Raw genomic sequence first — 24,765 nt, 5'->3', positions numbered from 1 at the left:
AGCTGCATGTGCGCTCTCCCTCAGAAATCGTTGGGAGAAAATATCCTTTGTATTTTATTCATGTTCAATTGTATTCTTTATACTGTAAAATCATGGCACTGAATTCCAAGCAAATATTGTCTGCTAAATGAACTAGTGTAGCCCACAGCCTTATGGCATAGCCAGATCAGGGCCTAACGTAAGGACAACTCAGAATATGTAGTCTATTTTAGAAGAACAGAATAGCATTTTCTTCATATCATTTTCTTCATATCATTTTTGTTTAGATCTGTCTAAAATAAATAATGGATTTATTGTGATGGTGTAGGATATATTACATGGATTTATCAGACTTTTTAAAATGTAGATGTTCCAAAGGTATGCATCAGTGGCTTGTAGGCTATGTGTGGAAGCCAGGAGATGCTAAATGTGTTTGTTGATTAACAGTCAATTATCGTGAGACCGGCAGTTATTTGCATGACAATTACCGTCTGACAAAATGTTATGACCGCCACAGCCCAATTCCTGAGGGGCTGTCTTGAAAATCTATGGCAAGACTTGAAAATGGCTGTCTAGTAATGATCAACAATCAACTTGACGGAGCTTGAAGAATTTGAAAAAGAATGTGTAAATATTGTACAGTCTAGGTGTGCAAAGCTTTTGGAGACATACCCAGAGGACTCACAGCTGTAATCACTGTCTAAGGTGATTCTAACATGTATTGACTCAGGGGTGTAAATACTTATGTAAATAAGTTAATAAGTTATTTCTGTATTTAATTTTCAATACGTTTCAATAAGTTTGCAAGCATTTCTAAAACATGTTTTCACTTTGTCATTATGGGGTATTGTGTGTAGTTAAGTGAGAGAAAACAATGATTTTATCCATTTTAAATTCAGGCTGTAACATAACAGAATGTGGAATAAGTCGAGGGGTATGAACATTTTCTAAAGACAAACACTTTATGTGAGTAAGTACAACTCCCAATAATGCTTAGTAAGTGTATAGGATCTGTAATGGCCAGAAAGCTGCATCGTTGTGTAGGGTTTTTACGTTATACCACGGGGTAATCATCACTTTTGAAAATTGTTTTTCATTGGGAGGATAGTTTTTCTTCTGAGACGTGAAAAAGTATTAATTGCACAAACGTTGATGTCCACTCCGCTGTTTATGGTCTGTTTGGAACCAAAACTTGCATCTAGCAACATTCAAATGAAGCATTATCCCAATAAAAAAAGGCAAGCTGTTGAAGCGTTTGACTGTAGGAGAGTAACTTATGTGCGTTAAACAGTCTCATGGACATCTGCCGGGATTGGTTTCAAACTGCTGACTTAGTGTCAGAGAGGAGGTGGGCTGGCCAGGGTTTTCAGATTAAATCTTTCATTAGGCTCTCTTTGTACAGGTGGCAGTAATGTGTCAGGAGCCTGGTCTGAGACAATGACCCCTCTTACTTTGCCTAATACGCTGAGGAGTGCCGAACCTCCTTTACTGCCACTACTTCATACACACACACACACAATGAAGCATCTGGTGGCCTTTTCCTGTTGAGAAGTCTTTCTTCGGACATTGTGTTGGTAAAATGTGTGTGTGATTAGGAGCTTTTGTCTGTTTCTTTGCCTTAACATGTATGTATGTGTATATGTGAAAGTTTGGTAAAGTTGGATATTTAGCTATTTGTGTGTGATGGGGGGCTACTGCCTGTGTGCATGCTCCCAGCTCAGCTGGGTGTGTCTACTCTGGAACCCCCAGCAGGGTGAGGTCGGCAGGGTCAAAGTGATGAATTTTTATGGGCCTGTTCCCTGTGTTTCAGCCCTGTCCCTTTCTCTATGCTCTGCATTGCCTCTTTAAAACAACCATGCAGGGCAATTTGTCCTGCAGGGCCCTGGAAAATGGGCGAGCAGAGAAGTTATATACCAGGGGGCAAAACACACTCATGCACACACACACACATTCACCCCCACCCCAGCATCATGTTGTCCTGAATGATTTGTGGCCTGTCCATTATGCTTCAGAAAGGACAAATGCATTCGACAGGGTCCTGAAGTTAGCACAGGGGCAAGAATGGCACCCCTTCCAATGCCACCTATTGTTTTAGAGAAGTTTCCCAGATGTTATAATGCACAAGATAAATAGTGCACATTATCGTTACCTCGCGCGCCCCTTTTACCTCGCCTCATTTGAGATGGGGCGTTGCGCACTAGGAGACCCCCCCAGTGTGGCCTGCTATCACAGTACTTCAGCTCTCACACTCTGGGGCTCATGGGAAGCCATGCAAGTGTTTGTGTGTCTCTGTGTATGTGGGTATCAGTGTCTGTGGTGGGGGATGTTAAGGCAAGGCAGTGAGAAGGGTCGACCATTCTTCCGACCAGAAAGACGTTGATGCATGGCCCTGACTAACCTCTAACCTGGTGTGAGTCTGGGTCAGAAATAGGGTAACGGGTAACAGTGAGGGTAGCAGGGTAAAGCCACAGTCAGGGCCCATAATAAAGAGTCTCAGGGAAGGAGTGCTGATCTCTGATCAAGTCCCCCTGTCCTGTACATGTTATCTTAGCCATTATGGTCTAAAAGGCAACACTGATCCTACCTCTACTCCTACTGAGACGCTTTATGAATACTGAACAAGATCTGTGACTATCCGCCCCATGTTAAATCCCCCCTCCTAGTTCTTCATCATGGCATTGGTGAATCCACTATGTTTAGTGGGATTAATTAGCAACCCGGAGGGAGAGAGTGTGGAGCTCTCTGTTTGGACTCCAGTCAGGTGGGGTGGGGGGGTGGGGGTCAGCCCTGATTTAAAGGCTCCCTGGGTAATGGGTGGCGGGTGGGGAGGAAAGGGTACATTTGTTTTTGCCCACTTTGGATCCGAGCGCATCACCGTTTGGGAAGATGTCTCAATCATGCATGCAGGGCAGACTGATGAGGGGAGGGAAGAGAGCAGGAGAGAAGAGAGGAGGAGAGCGCTAAGCTAAACCTGCCAGCCGTTGGCACCACTCGAGCGGGTTGGCAAGTCCCCTCGCGCAGCGGTGAGAAAATAATGGCACGCCATGACAATGCCACCGCCCCTGGTGACAAAGGCCAGCCCTGCCCTGTCCCCCCTTGGCGTAATGGAGAATGATCTCTTTAAGTAACGGCAGCCCAGGGGTCATTCTCCAACTCCCTGTCCCGTCTCCCTTATCAAAAATAGAGATTTAATCGCCAAGCTCTAAACACACTCAATGGGTTATTATTTTGGTGGAATGTCGGTGACTGGAGAGTGAACAATAGGCATGTGAAATTATTTGATGGGATTAGGGTTGCAAAGGGAGACTGTATTACTGGAAACCTTTGAAGTTCTTTCAAGGATTTTCTGTAATATATCCCAAGACATTTAGTGGCACTTTTGGGTCCTTCAGATTATCACAGGTTTCTGAAATAATGTCTGGCCCTCTATGTGGCCTTATCACATGTAATAATTGAATAAGATGATTTAAAACTAAAACATAAAATGACAAAGCTGTAAAACATTATCCTAAATATAAACCATCAACTTAGTGAATACCATTGGTGTTTAATATGAGGGTTTCAGCATGAAATATCCTTTATATATATTTTTTTACAAACAGATTTATTTTAATATGTCTATGTATTTGTTGTCAATGTTTTGGCGTCAAGCTGGTGGCAGTTATGAAAAAGTGTTTTTTTGGAAGAGTTTCGGAGTTAAGTGAAAATAATGCCATTGTTGATTAGATGCTTTTTTCATTAATTAGGCTATTGAACCATATGGTCTATCTACTAGAAACCCATGGACAATAATAACACAAATATAATAATTAGATACTTATGCCATAAATTACCAAAGTTAAGATAGATTGCTCTAGATTTTTCTGTTAATTACCAAAATTACAAAAGTAAATTTCCGGTATCTTTGCAACTCTAGATGGGAATCACCCAGTGGTTGGGTTGAGTGATGTAAGCAGAGCCCCTGCCCAGGCTCTGTGGCGGTAATCCCATGAAGCCACCGTTGCCCCATTGCCATGCCAGGGCAGTCACCTGGCACACTGCCACACCCATCAACCCCTGGAACATTACAAGCCATGGACTGGGGCCTGGTGAGAGGAAACGTATGACATTAGATACAGGAGGAAATGCTACCTAGAACCATACTACAGTGTTTCCCAAACCTCTCCTCTAGTACGCCCAGCTGTTCCACATAATTGATGTATTCCAAAACTAGCACACTTGATTCAATGAAGGGCATGGTGATTAGTTGACCAATTGAATCAGGCGTGCTAGTACTGCAATAGATCTGTGGATTTGCTGTGGTTTGGGGAACACTGCCATATCACAGGCACAGAAATGTGTTATGTATGTGTGCGCTTTGTATGGGATGTGCTGAACGGAAGTTATATCAGGGCAAGAGGGGGGATACTGGTTTTGAGTAGAGTTGGTTTTCTTAGGTGTGAGATTGGTGTGCCGGTTGGCTTGTGGCCAGGTTGAATGAATGGGGGTTGTGGCATGGTTTTGTTGGTTGTGTCAGTGTTGTGTTTGCGTTGGGCTCAGCCAAGCTTCTCCATCTGTTTGCATGGCTGGATCAGTAGCAGAAGGGGAAAGGCAGTCGGGGCTTTGAAGTGGGACAGATTTCTTTAACCTTGTCTCTAAAGAGAGCAGCTGGAGTAGAGAGGTCTTTTCACCGCCCGTTTCCTTCTCGGACACTGATGGGGAAAGGCTATACGGACACACCTTGATGACGTAGGTTGCGCAGCGGAGAGTCGTGTAGAGACTAATGGATTCGGTTCAGTCAGTCGTCCTGTTGAGCCCTTCCCAGCTAGCTAGTTTATGCTGGCTAGCTGGCAACAACCACAGCATGGCACTAGTTAAAACTTGTAAAAGAAAGTGATATTTAGATGGGCGAGGGAGAATTAACTTGTAGTATTGGTTACCATCTGGATGTCACCGTGACATACCGATTAGCTAACATAATGACAAGCCGGTACGAATGACCAGTGCAACGGTGTTGTATCGAGGTGCTTGCCGACGTGAGCTGCTTCCCACCGGGCAGCTATATCGCATGTCGCCGCTGGTAGTTAAAACGGGGCCAATTTGTTCCATCCTACTTGATATTATTTTGAGTAGGATAGCAACCTACAGTATGACCAGTGTATTGGTGTATCCAATATCAGGCCAGGGTGACCACTAAAGCACATTTATTGTACCGATTTTCAACAGAAATGTACAACTACTGAATTTAACGTCCACATTTAAATAAAAAACAATTACTCCGATTAAAAACAGAATGATTCTGGATACTCTCCCAAGTCCCAACTTCGGCAGACAAGTTTCAAATTCTCACTGAAGTTTCTAGCCACAAGCATAAACTAGCTACCTGGAAAGGGCCCATCAGGATGACTGACTGAACCGAATCCGTTTGACTCCGCACAACTCTCAGCTGCAGGACATACGTCATCAATTTAGGCACCAGGCGTGTCCGTGTAGCCTCTCCCACACCAATGAGATTATTCCATTGAAGCGCAAAGCAAGCGCCATCCCCCAAGATGCACAGGGGCAACCTCTCCTCTAACCCCTCGACAAACAGGCCCCCCGTCTCCTGTGTTGACCTGAGACCCACAATGCAAAGCTTTGCCGGGCCGGGGGCTCTCTTTGTATGGGCTGTTAGAGAGACTATTGGCGTTCCCGAAGCAGTGAAGACATCCCACTGGACAACTCTACATATTTGTTTTCCTTCCAAACTTCTCATCCCTGACAGCTGTCCTGTTTTTTTTTCTTCTCCCTCTTATCCTGATGTACCAAATGAAAAGCCAATTGTTTAACTCAAATGTGTTATGTTAATATCATTTGGGGGGGTCAATGAGAGCGTGTTTAGATGTAATGTGTTATGTTAATATCATTTGGGGGGTCAAGAAGAGCGTGTTTAGATATGTGTTTAAAGACGCAGGCGCTTTGATCAGCCCAGCCACTGGCCCTACTTAAAAAGCTCGCTTCCTCTTGCCTCCCACGCCCCCTACCCATTCGCTCACATTACCCAGGGTACCTCTATACCAGATGCATGATCCACAGTTAGCGGTGGTGAGCCTGGGTTAATTCTTGGTCAACATCTGTCCTTGTTTTTTTACATCTGAGAGAGCACCTGGGCTCTCTTGGCAGTCCCGTCCTGCACTGATCTAGAAGACTTAAGCAGTGGCATGGGGTTCTCATTTACCCTGCCTCTTTGTTAGGTTAGTGGGGGTATTTCATGACGAAGGTCCCTGCATGGGCCGACGGGCTGGTGGGTTGGTGGGCCAGGCTGAATTATACAAGGGATGTGGTGATGGAGTTTTAGAGGGACGAGGAGGGGGAGGTTGTTTTTCACTGAGGCATCCCCGGACGACAGGAACGCACTGTGATCAATGGCGTGCAATCAGCCGCCTCTGACTCCCATGACACACTGATCAGTCTTAGTCAATGAACACATGAATGAATGAATCAATCACATGTCAGGCCTGGCCACAGAACTGCTTAACCTGAACAACTGTGAGGACAGACCACCACCATACTGATGGGTGTGTAGAGGACCCAGATTTGTAAAGTAGGCACGCTATTCTGAAAAATTGAGTTGATTCTCAAAGATTATTACACTCCGATTGACTGGTTTTCCCTGAAGTTGTATAGTTTCACTAAAATGTAGACCAAGTGAAATAATTTCCCCACAATACACGACACTGTGTCATTGTCGTTTTTCCTTGTTGAGCTTTCGGTTCAGAGTCAGAAACAGTTGGCAAAGGGTGTGACACAGAAAAGCTACATCATTGTGGACCAATGAGCCTCTAGGCTCTTAGAAGAAATAAACACAAACAACTTGTGTGCTTGCTTGTGCAGGTATGCTTTTGACTTGTGATGGGGACATATTCATGTATAGTGAAGCAACTTTGACCCTTGTGCTCAAATAACAGATTTCTTGGTCGAGGCTAACGCTTACTGGATTACAGAAATCATTTGAACATGAATGGGGATGCCATTTCTGTTCTTGAAATATCTGGGGTTTTTTTGTCCAATAAGCTGTGTGGGTTTCTGGCAGCGCTGCTGGCTCTGAAGTGGCCAGGGATTTCTGCTTGGCTGGGTTTTGGATTTGCAAAGCTGACAGAAGGGCTTCGATTGGGAAGAACAAGAGGGCCCAACGCTGCTACCAAGTCACTAACTTGAAAGGCTCATTTGAATAAGATAACTTCTTAAAATGTTCAATTTTTTTTATCTTGTTCAACCGTCCTCATGGCTGCGTTTTGTTTTCTGATTTGCTCAATTTCGATAAGTTGTGAAGTCGTTCTAAAAAAAACACTTAACAATAAAGAACGTCAAAAGTCGCCAATTTTGCTACGTTTTTCGTAATAATCGTAGAAGTGGATGAAAAATTTAATTTTTCGGATTATCTCTTGCTGGTGTGGCTACAATGACTTTTTTTGACAGGGAAAGTATATATGCCTTGCCCTTCTCCAGCTCCTTCTTTGGCCTATTCATTGCACAAAGCTGCTTAAGCACACTTAAGCGCATTAGCATTTGGATGGCAGGGGACCATATTGACCCTGCATTTGGAGGGCCTAAATGAGTGAAAGATGGAGCGATTTGTTAGGGCTTTAGAAACCAGCTTTGGGGGGGGACCGGGGAGGGTTGTTCCACTTTCACTTACTGCTGGGTGTTTGTTCTAATCTGGTGTGCCATTTTGGGCAAGCAGGACTGATTTGTGACATTTCAGTCTAAAGGCCCTTTTTCTGCCCGTTATATTGGCTTGACCTGATTAACTAATCTGTGCTTTGAATTTCAATCAGACCGCTGTCCCTGCAGTGTGGTATGGGAACCACTGGTTGAAGGATTACCTCATTCAACTGTCTTCAAACACAGATGGTTGAATGTTTAACTAATTGTTAAAGGAGTCCACAAAGGGGAATTTAACCATGCACACGGTCCACAGGGTCAAGACATAGCACAGAATAAAGACGGGGACAGTAAGATGGGGATTTTTTGGTGGGGTGGGTGGGTTCTTAAAAAATCCTTCAAATGCATAGTGGTGTGCATGTGTTCTGTGTGTGGACTGTGGAATGGCCATTAGTAATGATACGGTATAGCCCTCTGTACACACACACGCAGAGAGAGAGAGAGAGATCCTGTGTTTTACCCTTTGACACCATACGATACATGGTTACATTTGTTTTGTCCGCAGTATGATATACTGTTCCATCCTATGAGATGTAGGGAATATTGCCACTAACCCCCCCCCTTTCCTTCTACAGAGTCTGTGTTCCACTGCCACCATGCAGACGGTCAGAGTAGGTGACACCAATGAAGTCGAGAAGCTAATATTCAGAGAATCGGAGAACGATCGCGAGGTATGCTACAGCATTGATGTTGGTTCATAACAAGACATAAATGCACTGTGTACACACAATACCTGACATTTTTCAAGTTTTATCAGAATTACTCATGTACATCACCTCACCTGAACACGGAATAGTTTGTTTGTAATGTGCCTTTATAAAGAAAGAATTTACTCTTTCACACTAACATTCCCATAGAATCTAAAGGCCATTCTAATGCCTGATACACTCTATAGAGCTGACCCTAACCAGACCTGACCCAGTTGAAGATATTTTCATTTCACATTGTCCTTTCCAGCAACTATGGTGTATGCGTAACAAGGCCAGCCGGCTTTTCTCGGTTTGGCCCTATAGTGAGAATCAGGCATAAGTGTACAGGTGGAATAATAGTATTCAACACTTCAGACAGAATGAATGCTGCTCCCAACACCACAGCACATTACCCTTCATTAAATGAATTAAAGCTATAATGATAAAGTGCTGGTTCAGATGAGGGTCGCAATTAATCAGTCCACTATTCTCCTACCCTCTTCTGCCCCTTTTAGGTTGTACTTCAACTTGAAAAGAAGCTTTTTAATTATATCAACCAGGACGTTTTCCGGGAAAACAATGGGACCCTGGTAAGACATTCATTTTGTTTTATAACTTTGGAAGGTTTATTCAATACATTTTTTTATTGAGGGCTTTGGGACATTCAAAGTGGCAGGAATGTGCAACGTTTACTACATGTTGTCATCTTTAGACAAAGGCCAAAATTCACTGTGAAACAAGTAAATGAAAGTCACTGATGCGGAACTAGATTTTAGTTTTATTTTTTGGTGGGGGGGGGGGGGGGGGGTTAGGCCACACAGTGGGTGTCATTGTGACAGAAGCGAGCAGTGCAGATGGTCTGAAGGATGCCCTCACGCTTTCCTGCCTCGTCTAAACACTGATTTCAATCTAGGAAAATATTTATTCGGTACCAAATAGAAGAAAACGAATTGAATAAACGAGGGACTACCTTGACCTGCTCCAATTCACCCATGTTCTTTTTCTGTTGCAAAAATGCTTTGAAATGTTTTCTGTTGTGTGTCATAATAAATACAACACTGATTCTTATCATCCTGACACCTCCTATTGGGAAACAGCTTTCCACTGAGTGTATGTTTGTGCAATTGGACATATCTAACACTGTATAACAGGCAATTGGACACATGTAAGCCAATGTAACACACATCAGGACTCCTCATGACCATGTCATTATAATAGCCAATAATCCATGTGAAACATATGACTCTTCAAGTAGTCTGTCTGTGTGTATAGTGTACATACTGTGAGTGTATGTGGGGCTGTATGTCTGTGTCTCTGTGTTGGTATGTGTGTGTTTATGTGGTGTGTGTTTGTGCCCCAGGATGCCCCCACTTTCCTCTCCCCCTCCCCTGCAGGGCTCGGCAAGATAAATGGCGTAATGGGGCGTCAGAGATAATCTGATGGTCATAGTCTAGTTAAACACACAGTGTTATGATCCTTATAAAACAAACTACCTTTCCAAAAGGATAAATGTTCCCCCCTGCACCCCTCCTCAGAGGAAAAATAAATCCATTGCATCCTTCATCAACTACTAGGCTTGACAGAAATGTAATTCGAGGCACCTCTCAAAAATAATTATTATATTTTGAGAGGAGTAATCATTGGTCGGGACATGATTGAATGTGTCCATGCCTATTGATTTTTGCTATGATTAATAGTTTTGTTTAGTCGATATTCCCATCGAAATTGTATAATTAATTATCCCCGCTGCTGTCAGGCCCGGACGATGGAGAGCCCTGATAAGTATTTGGGAAGATTACCTTTTCCGGGAGTCGTGGCGTCAAGGGACACAGGAGCTTGCTCCTCAGTTGGAGGTAGAGGGAGTGGGCAGGGGCGGATCTATGTTCCCGGGAACCAGGATTCTGTGCAGACACATGCCCCCCTCCTCTCCACTACCTCCTTTTTATCCAGTAGCGTCTCTTCCATCCTGTAGCCCTCCTCTCTCCCCTCTTCATCATTGATTTTGTTTCAGTACCTCTTTATTGTAACTTTATCAGTGTGGTGTCGGCAGACGGCTGGGAAGGGGGGGGGGGGGGGTCCTGTTTCGAGTGATGAACTTTTCTGTCAGGGCTGCTCCTCATTGTCATGCTCCCTGCGTACTCGCAACATTACTCAAGCCACAAGTTTTCCAGATTAAGTAAATAAATATATAAATAAAGATCCATCCCCTCCCAGGCTAAACTTCTTCAATATTTTACCTGTCAGTGCTCTTAAGTGGTAATACAGCAGCATGCTAAATAAAATGTGACCTTAGCTAGGAAGATAAACATGGAAGGCCAGGGAGAATGGGCTTCTGTGCTGTCTCTTATACCTGAATGCCTCGCTACACTGAATAGCTTATTGTGCTTTTGCTACTATTGATCAGTTCCTCAGTCTGATCATGATGTATGTAGCATATATACTGCTCAAAAAAATAAAGGGAACACTTAAACAACACATCCTAGATCTGAATGAAAGAAATAATCTTATTAAATACTTGTTTCTTTACATATTTCAATGTGCTGACAACAAAATCACACAAAATAATCTATGAAAATCCAATTTATCAACCCATGGAGGTCTGGATTTGGAGTCACACTCAAAATTAAAGTGGAAAACCACACTACAGGCTGATCCAACTTTGATGTAATGTCCTTAAAACAAGTCAAAAGGAGGCTCAGTAGGATGTGTGGCCTCCACGTGCCTGTATGACCTCCCTACAACGCCTGGGCATGCTCCTGATGAGGTGGCGGATGGTCTCCTGAGGGATCTCCTCCCAGACCTGGACTAAAGCATCCGCCAACTCCTGGACAGTCTGTGGTGCAACGTGGCATTGGTGGATGGAGCGAGACATGATGTCCCAGATGTGCTCAATTGGATTCAGGTCTGGGGAACGGGCGGGCCAGTCCATAGCATCAATGCCTTCCTCTTGCAGGAACTGCTGACACACTCCAGCCACATGAGGTGTAGCATTGTCTTGCATTAGGAGGAACCCAGGGCCAACCGCACCAGCATATGGTCTCACAAGGGGTCTGAGGATCTCATCTCGGTACCTAATGGCAGTCAGGCTACCTCTGGCGAGCACATGGAGGGCTGTGCGGCCCCCCAAAGAAATGCCACCCCACACCATGACTGACCCACCGCCAAACCGGTCATGCTGGAGGATGTTGCAGGCAGCAGAACGTTCTCCACGGCGTCTCCAGACTCTGTCACGTCTGTCACGTGCTCAGTGTGAACCTGCTTTCATCTGTGAAGAGCACAGGGCGCCAGTGGCGAATTTGCCAATCTTGATGTTCTCTGGCAAATGCCAAACGTCCTGCACGGTGTTGGGCTGTAAGCACAACCCCCACCTGTGGACGTCGGGCCCTCATACCACCCTCATGGAGTCTGTTTCTGACCGTTTGAGCAGACACATGCACATTTGTGGCCTGCTGGAGGTCATTTTGCAGGGCTCTGGCAGTGCTTCTCCTGCTCCTCCTTGCACAAAGGCGGAGGTAGCAGTCCTGCTGCTGGGTTGTTGCCCTCCTACGGCCTCCTCCACATCTCCTGATGTACTGGCCTGTCTCCTGGTAGCGCCTCCATGCTCTGGACACTACGCTGACAGACACAGCAAACCTTCTTGCCTCAGCTCGCATTGATATGCCATCCTGGATGAGCTGCACTACCTGAGCCACTTGTGTGGGTTGTAGACTCCGTCTCATGCTACCACTAGAGTGAAAGCACCGCCAGCATTCAAAAGTGACCAAAACATCAGCCAGGAAGCATAGGAACTGAGAAGTGGTCTGTGGTCCCCACCTGCAGAACCACTCCTTTATTGGGGGTGTCTTGCTAATTGCCTATAATTTCCACCTGTTGTCTATTCCATTTGCACAACAGCATGTGAAATGTATTGTCAATCAGTGTTGCTTCCTAAGTGGACAGTTTGATTTCACAGAAGTGTGATTGACTTGGAGTTACATTGTGTTGTTTAAGTGTTCCCTTTATTTTTTGAGCAGTGTATATTATATACAGTGCCTTGCAAAAGTATTCAGTCCCCTTGGATTTGTTCACGTTTTATTGTTACAAAATGGGATTCATATTGATTTAATTGTCATTTTTTGTCAACAGTTTATACAAAATACTCTGTCAAAGTGGAAGGAAAATCATTTTTAATTTTTTATTAATAACAATTAAAAAAAACTAAAATATAGTTGTTGCATAATTATTCAGCTCCCTGAGTCAATGCATATTAGAAACACCTTTGGCATTGATTACAGCTTCTTGGGTAAGTTTAAGGCTTTGCACACCTAGATTGTGCAATATTTGCCCATTTATTATTTTTCAATATTCTTCAAGCTCTATCAAGATTTTTGGGATCATGGCTAGACAGCAATTTTCAAATCTTGCCATAGATTTTCAAGCAGATTTAAGTTAAAACTGTAACTTTGAATATTCACTGTCTTCTTGGTAAGCAACTTCTGTGTACAGTTGAAGTCGGAAGTTTACATACACCTTAGCCAAATACATTTAAACTCAGTTTTTCACAATTCCTGACATTTAATCCTAGTAACAATTCCCTGTCTTAGGTCAGTTAGGATCACCACTTTATTTTAAGAATGTGAAATGTCAGAATAATAGTAGAGAGAGTGATTTATTTCAGCTTTTATTTCTTTCATCACATTCCCAGTGGGTCAGAAGTTTACATACACTCAATTTGTATTTGGTTGCATTGCCTTTACATTGTTTAACTTGGGTCAAACATTTCAGGTAGCCTTCCACAAGCTTCCCACAATAAGTTCGGTGAATTTTGGCCCATTCCTCCTGACAGAGCTGGTGTAACTGAGTCAGGTTTGTAGGCCTCCTTGTTCGCACACGCTTTTTCTGTTCTGCCCACACATTTTCTATAGGATTGAGGTCAGGGCTTTGATGGCCACTCCAATAGCTTGACTTTGTTGCTTCAATATATCCACATAATTTTCCGCCCTCATGATGCCATCTATTTTGTGAAGTGCACCAGTCCCTCCTGCAGCAAAGCACACCCACAACATGATGTTGCCTCCCACATGCTTCACGGTTGGGATGGTGTTCTTCAAATTGCAAGCCTAACATAACAATGGTCATTATGGCCAAACAGTTCTATTTTTGTTTCATCAGACCAGAGGACATTTCTCCAAAAGTACGATCTTTGTCCCCATGTGCAGTTGCAAACTGTAGTCTGGCTTTTTTTATGGTGGTTTTGGAGCAGTGGCTTCTTCCTTGCTGAGCGGCCTTTCAGGTTATGCTGATATAGGACTCGTTTTACTGTGAATATAGATACTTTTGTACCTGTTTCCTCCAGCATATGTAAACTTCCAACTTCAACTGTATATAACGTAGGTACATGACGTAATGGCACAGCCACGTAAAAGTTTGCGTTATATGTGCAACACAGCATTCCTAAACTAGCCCACAATGTCTGCTGTGTGGATCGAGCAGTCAACATACTATGGAACGCTGTTTGGATCTTTGCTTGTCAAAAAAGATACAGTAGCACTGTCAAAGCTGTACAAAAAAGTTTTTAATGCATGATTTAGGAATCCTTGTGTATAAGACAATGATTTAGGAATCCTTGTGAATAAGTTATCTAGGTTGCCACTTGTTTGCCTATTGAAATTTAATTTCAGTTCATGAAAATAAATAGTCAGCAACTTAACCCTGTTGCCCAAAGTTAACATTATAAGCAGCCAGCTAGCTTCATCTGGCTAGTGAGGCTCGACCGCACCGGGTTATGTGTTGTGAAGCTAGCTACAATAAGGATTAGGCACAATAGTGGAATTTGTGGTTTGCCTTCAAAATAAAAGTATGTCATTGACAGTAATGCAAATTAATACATATAGTAGAATTATGCCACACTTTTATTTTGAAGGCTAACTGCAAAGTCCACTATTGTGGCTAATCCTTATTGTGGCTAGCTTCACATAAATGGGTCCAACCACCATTAATCAAATAAGAACTGTCTCATAAATTAGGGTTATTTTAGATGATGACACCTAGCTATATAGTTACTGAAACAGATGTTGTGTTGTTTGACACGTCAAATAGTGTTATTTGACGTGTATTCTTTTGACACGCAAAGACCCAAACGGCGTTCCATAGAAATCCTGGTTGAGAATGAAATGACTGAACAAATGAACATGAAACAGCACAGCAAGTAAGTGAAAGAAATAGGTTTTGATTATGTTTTACTGGTAATGCAGAGAATGGGTTTCCTTTGCTCCACAGTCCAATGGCGTACTGCCAACAATAATGGTCTTGGGTTGTTTTTCATGGTTCGGGCTAGGCCTCGTAGTTCCAGGGAAGGAAATCTTAATGCTACAGCATATAATGACTTTCGAGACGATTTTGTGCTTCCAACTTTGTGGCAAAAGTTTGGGAAGGCCCTTTCCTGTTTTAGCATACTGGCAGTATGCGAAGAAGTGATGCGCATTTGGAGCAATACTGGCTGTATCCAAGGCTCAGCCAATCGTTCACATAACAACATAACAACAGAATGCAGCACGTGACTAAAGAGAGAAGAGACAACCAATTTGCTAGTTACAGCGGAATCTGGAAAGACAGCAGAGAGTGGAAAGGCAGTTTGCCAGTGGGGCGGCAGGTAGCCTAGTGGTTAGAGCGTTGGACTTGTAACCGAAAGGTTGCAAGATCGAATCACCGAGCTGACAACGTAACAATCTGTCGTTCTGCCCCTGAACAAGGTAGTTAACCCACTAGGCCGTCATTGAAAATAAGAATTTGTTCTTAACTGACTTGTCTAGTTAAATAAAGGTAAAATAAAAAAACAGTAACGAAGAGGTAGGTGCCTGACCACGGAGACATGGAGTGAGAACAGAGATGGCGCCGCGGTGGCCGCTCGCATTCCTAGGAAACTATGCAGTATTTTTTTAATGTAATCTTAGGTTTTATTACATACAGTCGGGAGGAACTATTGGATATAAGAGCAACGTCAACTCATCAACATTACGACCAGGAATACGACTTTCCCGAAGCGGATCCTCTGTTTGGCCTACCACCCAGGACAATGGATCGGATCCCAGCCGGCGACCCAAAACAACGACCCCGTAGAAGAAGGGGCAGACGGAGTGGTCTTCTGGTCAGGCTCCGTAGACGGGCACATGGCGCACCGCTCCCGAACATACTACTCGCCAGTGTCCAGTCTCTTGACAACAAGGTAGATGAAATTCGAGCAAGGGTAGCATTCCAGAGAGACATCTGAGACTAACGTTCTTTGTTCACAGAAACATGGCTCACTCGAGACACGCTATCTGAGTCGGTACAGCCAGCTGGTTTCTTCACGCATCGCGCCGACAGAAACAAGCATAACTCTGGTAAGAAGAAGGGCGGGGGTGTATGCCTTATGATTAACGAGACGTGGTGTGACACATATACAGGAACTCAAGTCCTTTTGTTCACCTGACTTAGAATTCCTCACTATCAAATGCCAACCGCATTATCTACCAAGATAATTCTCTTCGATCGTAATCACAGTCGTGTATATCCCCCCAAGCAGACACATCGATGGCCCTGAAAGAACTTCATTGGACTCTATGTAAACTGGAAACCACATATCCTGAGGCTGCATTTATTGTAGCCGGGGATTTTAACAAAGCTAATCTGAAAACAAGGCTCCCCAAATTCTATCAGCATATCGATTGTGCTACCAGGGGTAGCAAAACCCTGGATCATTGTTATTCTAACTTCCGCAACGCATATAAGGCCCTCCCCCGCCCTCCCTTCGGAAAAGCTGACCACGACTCCATTTTGTTGCTCCCAGCCTATAGACAGAAACTAAAACAGGAAGCTCCCGCCCTCAGGTCTGTTCAACGCTGGTCCGACCAATCGGATTCCACGCTTCAAGATTGCTTCCATCACGTGGACTGGGATATGTTCCGCATTGCGTCGAACAACAACATTGACGAATATGCTGATTCGGTGTGCGAGTTCATTAACAAGTGCATCGGTGATGTTGTACCCACAGCGTCTATTTAAATATTCCCCAACCAGAAACCGTGGATTGATGGCAGCATTCGCACAAAACTGAACACGCGAACCACTGCTTTTAATCAGGGCAATGTGACCGGAAACATGACCGAATACAAACAGTGTAGCTATTCCCTCCGCAAGGCAATCAAACAAGCTAAGCGTCAGTATAGAGACAAAGTGGAGTCACAATTCAACGGCTCAGACACGAGAGGTATGTGGCAGGGTCTACAGTCAATCATGGACTACAAAAGAAAACCAGGCCCGTCGCGGATCACGATGCCTTGCTCCCAGACAGACTGAACAACTTTTTTGCTCGCTTTGAGGACAATACAGTGCCACTGACATGGCCCGCTACCAAAACCTGCGGGCTCTCCTTCACTGTAGCCAACGTGAGTAAAACATTTAAACGTGTTAACCCTCGCAAGGCTGCAGGCCCAGACGGCATCCCCGGCCACGTCCTCAGAGCATGCGCAGACCAGCTGGCTGGTGTGTTTACAGACATATTCAATCAATCCCTATCCCAGTCTGCTGTCCCCACATGTTTCAAGAGGGCCACCATTGTTCCTGTTCCCAAGAAAGCTAAGGTAACTGAGCTAAATGACTACCGCCCCGTAGCACTCACTTCCGTCATCATGAAGTGCTTTGAGAGACTAGTCAAGGACCATATCATCTCCACCCTACCTGACGCCCTAGACCCACTCCAATTTGCTTACTGCCACAATAGGTCCACAGACGACGCAATCACCATCACACTGCACACTGCCCTAACCCATCTGGACAAGAGGAATACCTATGTAAGAATGCTGTTCATCGATTATAGCTCAGCATTTAACACCATAGTACCCTCCAAACTCGTCATTAAGCTCGAGACCCTGGGTCTTGACCCCGCCCTGTGCAAATGGGTCCTGGACTTTCTGATGGGCCCCCCAGGTGGTGAGGGTAGGTAACAACATCTCCACCCTGCTGGTCCTCAACACTGGGTCCCCACAAGGGTGCGTTCTCAGCCCTCTACTGTACTCCCTGTTCACCCATGACTGCGTGGCCACGCACACCTCCAACTCAATCATCAAGTTTGCAGACGACACTACAGTGGTAGGCTTGATTACCAACAACGACGAGATGGCCTACAGAGAGGAGGTGAGGGCCCTCGGAGTGTGGTGTAAGGAAAATAGCCTCACACTCAATGTCAACAAAGCAAAGGAGATGATCGTGGACTTCAGGAAACAGCAGAGGGAGCAGCCCCCTATCTACATTGACGGGACAGTAGTGGAGAGGGTGGAGAGTTTTAAGTTCCTCGGCGTACACATCACGGACAAACTGAAATGGTCCACCCACACAGACAGCGTGGTGAAGAAGGCGCATCAGCGCCTCTTCAACCTCAGGAGGCTGAAGAAATTCGGCTTGTCACCAAAAACACTCACAAACTTTTACAGATGCACAATCGGAGCATCCTGTCGGGCTGTATCACCGCCTGGTACAGCAGCTGCTCCGCCCATAACCGGAAGGCTCTCCAGAGGGTAGTGAGGTCTGCACAACGCATCACCGGGGGCAAACTACCTGCCCTCCAGGACATCTACACCACCCGATGTCACAGGAAGGCCAAAAAGATCATCAAGGACAACAACCACCCGAGCTACTGCCTGTTCACCCCGCTATCATCCAGAAGGCGAGGTCAGTACAGGTGCATCAAAGCGGGGACCGAGAGACTGAAAAACAGCTTCTATCTCAAGGCCATCAGACTGTTAAACAGCCATCACTAACATTGAGTGGCTGCTGCCAACATACTGACTCATCTCCACCCACTTTAATAATGGTAAAATTGATGTAATCAATTTTTCACTAGCCACTTTATATTATATAATGTTTACTTACCCTACATTACTCATCTCTTATGTATATACTGTACGCTATACCATCTACTGCATCTTGCCATCTGATGTAATTAAATGTATCACTAGCCACTTTAAGCAATGCCACTTTATATAATGTTCTCATACCCTACATTGCTCATCTCATATGTATATACTGTACTCTATACCATCTACTGCATCTTGCCTATGCCGTTCGGCCATCACTCATTTATATATTTTTATGTACATATTCGTATTCATTCTTTACACTTGTGTGTATAAGGTAGTTGTGAAATTGTTAGATTATATTACTTGTTAGATATTACTGCATGGTCGGAACTAGAAGCACAAGCATTTCGCTACACTTGCATTAACACCTGCTAACCATGTGTATGTGACAAATATATTTGATTTGAAGTGTACTTCATGAGCTGTAACCGAAAAACAACTGGCATTTGGAAAGTTTGAGGTGAGGGAGAAAGTGTGGTGGAACAACTATTGATAGCATTGTTAAGTAATGTTATCTTGCTAGCTGGATCAAATTCTCCATTAGCTAGCCAGAGAGATGTTGAGCAACATTAGCCAACTTAACTGATCAAATAATTGAGTTTATGATGTGAAAATTTGGCTGGCTAATAAAGTCACAGCTAACGTTAGCTAGCTAATGTTACAACATCAGATGAGCTAACGTTAGTAAACCTAACCAATTCGCTACAGTATTAACTGGTATACAACTCCTTGCTGTTCCTCAAGTTATAACGCGTTAGTTGCTTACTGGACCCTGGCAATCTGTGTGAAATGTTAACTAGTTAATGACCTAACTACTATCTGTGAACTAATGTTTTCCCTCTACAGTATGTGGTTAATTTTCAGAATGAGAGAATTAGGTGAAAATGAGGCGTTGCTTGTTAAACAAGTGGATTCAGGGATCAAGTGGAGCTGGTCCTGGCTTAAGCTGGATGCCACTATGGAGGTGAAAGGAACACCACACACACACTTTCCCTCTTTCTCACTTTTTCAATACAGTGGATAGAAAGGGGTATGCCATGTGAATTCTCTGCCTGAAAAATATCAATTATGCCAAGAAAGGGTATCATGCTCTGCTGGCACATTGTAGAATAGATGTCCACAGACAGAAAGTGTACAATGTAATAATGTGCAGTGTAGCCCAAAAATATTGCTTTTGTTGTGTTGAACTGGACAGTAACACTTGTGTGTGAGGGAGGGGCATTATTACATTTTTTTACTCAGTGAATGTTATTTTTGCACACATGTAGCCTTGTGCACTTGATCGATGTCTACTATAGTGGCCACTATAATAGAGCATAAATAGAATGCCTGTTTGTTTCATTCTATTTTTTTCTCCCAAGTGCGATATTTAGATGTGTGTGGTCACAAGCGTTCTATTATAAAGACTGTCATGGCTAACTGCGATATTAGTGTATTGTTTTTTTTCAAGACTTGAGTGTCATTTGCAGTAAAGTCTAGGCAACAAATAACATTGGATTGCTTTCTTTACATTTTTTAACTGTGAGTCAGGTTCACATTAACCACTTTTTATTTTACACACAGAGACTGCTCATGTAGATCATATTCTTTGTTGTTTAATTAGTTAAAATCTGCATTTCCCCTTGTCAGGGATTTTTTGCAAAAAAGTGTCACCTTTTTGGGCCCTCACCAGTTTGGATCCCTGCCTACCTCACTAATGCTCTTGTGGCTGAATGGAAGCAGGTCCCCGCAGCAATGTTCCAACATCTAGTGGAAAGCCTTCCCAGAAAAGTGGAGGCTGTTATAGCAGCAAAGGGGGGACCAACTTTATATTAATGCCCATGATTTTGGAATGAGGTGTTCAACGAGCAGGTGTCCACATACTTTTGGTCATGTAGTGTATGATAAGAGAGAGTATAATGAGTCTGTAGCCTCTAGCCTGCTGGCTGTATTTGTTTGGGTTGACCCTCTCAAGGCGGTCGGCCATTCCCTGTCAGCGACAGTTTATCGTTTCCACAACAAATAATGAAGATCTCATAAAACGAAGAAAAAATATGGCCCTGCAATGACAGCCAAGTGTGTGGCTTAAATATAAAATTAAATGACCTTTCACCTCTGTGTTTATTGATGGCTTTTAATGGCAGCAGGTGTTGTCAGAGGGATAGTTTGACATGTTGTAAATCATTGCACAACCACAGGCTGGGTTAGAGGGACAGTCAGCCCAGATACCTTTTATTCCCTCTGTCCCTTCAACTTCTCCCTCTTATAACAATCACAGCTACGGTGATTTAGGTGTGTGTTGCTCATTCAGGCGAAGTAAGAAATATGAACACTGGACTTGTTTAGGGGGGGCACTTCCTCATCTTTCTCCTTGTCTATGATATTGCCTGAGCCATATCAGCTAGCAGCTCTCTCCAAGGTCATTTCAAGCTGACAAACTACTCCGCCATCTTTATAATGCAACGAGGCCTTGAACCAATATAAACTGGGATTTTTTTTACTGCTGACCTACCAGAACAGCAAATCATTATGCTTAATTGACCCGGGATGAAATGTAGTGTGAAATTTCAGCCCTTGGGTTTTCCAGTCAACCTAAATGAATTACTCAACATTCACTTAGAGGCTCTATGCACACACAAGCGCAAACACACACACACACACACACACACACACACACACACACCACACACACACACACACACACACACACACACACACACACACACACACACACACACACACACACACACACACACACACACACACACACACACACATCACAGATACACAGTGCGCTTCATCACCCCCCAACACAGCTCATCTGCTGCTTTTTAAAGGTGTCACTTCTCATCTCGGCTGCACTAGCTCCACAGAGACAAACACACCTGTCCACTCACACTCACAGAAACACACCGGTGTACACACACACCCCCAGATACTCTATTAGGGTAAGAATAGACGCAGACATGAGGTGCACACAAACAGGGACAATTACATTCCGCACCTCTATAAATGTTTACAGTCAATTATTTGTATTATCATATACACACACACACACACAAACAAACTTTTACTGTACATCTTGACATTCTCTCAGTTACAAACTTATATGCTGGCTCACTCTTCCACTAAGGACTCTTCACACACACTAGGAGCGTGTCATTGGGAGGATGGTGGTGGTGCACAGTGAAGCGTGTAGCGCATCCTCCGGGCTCCATTCCTCATTCACATTGTGTGAGCTCTCCTGTGACCCTGCCTCCTGTGAGTTTGATGAATGTTACACATCTGCCCTCCTGAACCACAGAGACTCTGTCTGAGGGCCCCACTGCCTGGAAAGTAATGTCCACTGTTCTACACACACACACACACACACACACACACACACACACACACACACACACACACACACACACACACACACACACACACACACACACACACACACACACACACACACACGCTCACACTTTACATGTAAGTATGCATACGGTTGGCTACTCGCAGTTACCCACATAAACTTGCTCATACAGAAATCCACAGCCATGTAAATGTATCCCACATATGTATGTGAAAATGTCAACCAAGTTTTAAACTAGCTTACAAACATTTATGTTGGGATTGTGGATTGATAGAATGGCGCCGGAGGGGATGGCCGGCATTCTACGGGCTCCTGACAAATTGTGCTATTTTGTGTGTTTTTGCGCTGATCAAATTATTCTACATTTTTTTACAATGTTTCGGCCGTCGTTTCATATGACCTAAAAGAGCTTCTGGATATCAAAACATAGATTACTAACCTCAATTTGGATGAGGACTTCTATTTTAACAAATCGGAGGCGGACATAATGCTCATCTCAGACCAGGCCCAAATCCCCGTCATTCAGTGGCGGCGGAGGCAGCGCTACAGAGGCTGACGTGCAGGATTTTTAATGCGACGCCATGTGGATAAGTCGCTATTACCCTCTGTTCTATTGGCAAACGTGCAATCACTGCAAAATAAACTGCATGAGCTCCGTTCGATACTATCCTATCAACGTAATCTGAAGAACTGTAATATCCTATGTTTCACAGAGTCGTGGCTGAACAATGACAGAACAGCTGCGTCCGGTAAGCTGAGGGGAGGGGTGTTTCTTTGTCAACAACAGTTGGTGCGCAGTCTCTAATATCAAGGAAGTCTCGAGGACCTGCTCGCCTGAGTTAGAATACCTTATGATAAGCTGTAGACCACGCTATTTACCAAGAGCGTTTTCATCTATATTTTTCGTAACTGTCTATTTACCTCCACAAACTGATGCTGGCACTAAGACCGCACTCAACAGGCAGTATAAGGCCATAAGCAAACAAGAAAATGCTCACCCAGAGTTTATCACATCAGTCTCTGGCTTCATTAATAGGTTAACTGACAACGTAGTCCCCACAGTGACCGTACGTACATATCCTAACCAGAAGCCATGGATTACAGCAACATCCGCACTGAGCTAAAGGCTAGAGCTGACGATTTCAAGGAGCGAGACACAAATCAGGATGCTTATAAGAAATCCTGCTACGCCCTCCGACAAAGCATCAAACAGGCAAAGTGTCAATATAGGACTACGATTGAATCCTACTACACCTGCTCTGACGCTCTTCGGCTGTGGTAGGGCTTGCAAACCATCATGGATTGCAAAGAGAAACCCAGCCGTGAGCTGCCCAGTGATGCGAGCCTACCAGACGAGCTAAATGCCTTCTATGCTCGCACCAAGGCAAGTAACACTGAACAATTCATGATAGCACCAGCTGTTCCGGACGACTGTGTGATCACACTCTCCATAGCCAATGTGAGTATGACATTTAAACAGGTTAACAGTCATAAGACTGCTTGGCCAGATGGATTACCAGGACGTATACTCAAAGCAAGCACTGAACAGCTAGCAAGTGTCTTCACTGACATTTTTATCCTCTCCCTGACCCAGTCTGTAATACTCACATGTTTCAAGCAGACCACCATAGTCCCCGTGACCAAGAACGCCAAGGTAACCTGTCTAAATGACTATTGCCCCATAATAGCATTCACATCTGTCGCTATGAAATGCTTTAAATGGCTGGTCATGGCTCACATCAACACCATTATCCCAGACACCCTGGGCCCACTCCAATTCACATACCGCCCCAACAGATCCACAGAAGCAATCTCTATTTCCCTTTCCCACCTGGACAAAAGGAACACCGACATGAGAATCCTGTTCATTAACTACAGCTCAGCATTCAACACCATAGTGCCCTTCAAGCTCATCACTAAGCTAAAGGACCCTGGGATTAAACACTTCCCTCTGCAATTGGATACTGGACTTTCTTACAGGCCACCCCCAACAGTGACCCTCAACACAGGGGCCCCTCAAGGGTGCGTGCTTAGCCCCCTCCTGTACTCCCTGTTCACCCAGCCTGTGTGGCTGCACATGACTCCAACACTGTTATTAAGTTTGCTGACAACGAGACGGTGGTAGTCCTGATCACCGACAACGATGAGACAGCCCTACAGGGAGGAGGTCAGGGACCTGGCAGTGTGGTGCCAAGACAACAACCTCTCCATTAGTGTCAGCAAGACAAAGGAGCTGATCGTGGACTACAGGAAACAAAGAGCTGAGCATGCCCCCATTCACAGTTCCACGGTGTCCACATCACTAAGGATCTGTCATGGTCCAAAACAAACCAACACAGTCGTGAAGAGGGCACGACAATGCCCCTTTCCCCTCAGGAGGCTGAAAAGATTTGGCATGGGCCTTCAGATCCTCAAAATGTTATGCATCTGCACCATTGAGAGCATCTTCAAGACTGGGCATTCAACTGAGACTGCTCTTCTCTGTGTCACGGAGGCTCTCCGCACTGCTAAAGCTAACTCTCTCTCCTCTGCTCTCATCCTTCTAGACCTATCTGCTGCCTTTGATACTGTGAACCATCAGATCCTCCTCTCCACCCTCTCCGAGTTGGGCATCTCCGGCGCGGCCCACGCTTGGATTGCGTCCTACCTGACAGGTCGCTCCTACCAGGTGGCGTGGCGAGAATCTGTCTCCGCACCATGCGCTCTCACCACTGGTGTCCCCCAGGGCTCTGTTCTAGGCCCTCTCCTATTCTCGCTATACACCAAGTCACTTGGCTCTGTCATATCCTCACATGGTCTCTCCTATCATTGCTATGCAGACGACACACAATTAATCTTCTCCTTTCCCCCTTCTGATAACCAGGCGGCGAATCGCATCTCTGCATGTCTGTCAGACATATCAGTGTGGATGACGGATCACCACCTCAAGCTGAACCTCGGCAAGACGGAGCTGCTCTTCCTCCCGGGGAAGGACTGCCCGTTCCATGATCTCGCCATCACGGTTGACAACTCCCTTGTGTCCTCCTCCCAGAGTGCTAAGAACCTTGGCGTGATCCTGGACAACACCCTGTCGTTCTCCACTAACATCAAGGCGGTGACCCGATCCTGTAGGTTCATGCTCTACAACATTCGCAGAGTACGACCCTGCCTCACACAGGAAGCGGCGCAGGTCCTAATCCAGGCACTTGTCATCTCCCGTCTG

General features: G+C 44.6%; 1 protein-coding gene across 2 annotated transcripts in view; it reads left to right on the top strand.

Annotated features, from left to right (window-relative positions):
• LOC106576776 (inositol polyphosphate-5-phosphatase A) overlaps positions 1-24,765 on the top strand; it is a 281,297-nt gene that overhangs the window by 233,343 nt on the left and 23,189 nt on the right. For both annotated transcript variants that reach the window (XM_045700743.2, XM_014154171.3), the window contains exons 10-11: positions 8,238-8,333; positions 8,867-8,941. In XM_045700743.2, coding sequence (XP_045556699.1) covers positions 8,238-8,333; positions 8,867-8,941 — 171 coding nt within the window. The remainder of the gene's footprint in view (positions 1-8,237; positions 8,334-8,866; positions 8,942-24,765) is intronic.

This window comes from Salmo salar, chromosome 18, assembly GCF_965601325.2.
Source record: "Salmo salar chromosome 18, fSalSal1, whole genome shotgun sequence".
In the NCBI taxonomy this organism is placed as follows: domain Eukaryota; kingdom Metazoa; phylum Chordata; class Actinopteri; order Salmoniformes; family Salmonidae; genus Salmo; species Salmo salar.
This window is presented reverse-complemented; position numbering and strand designations above follow the sequence as displayed.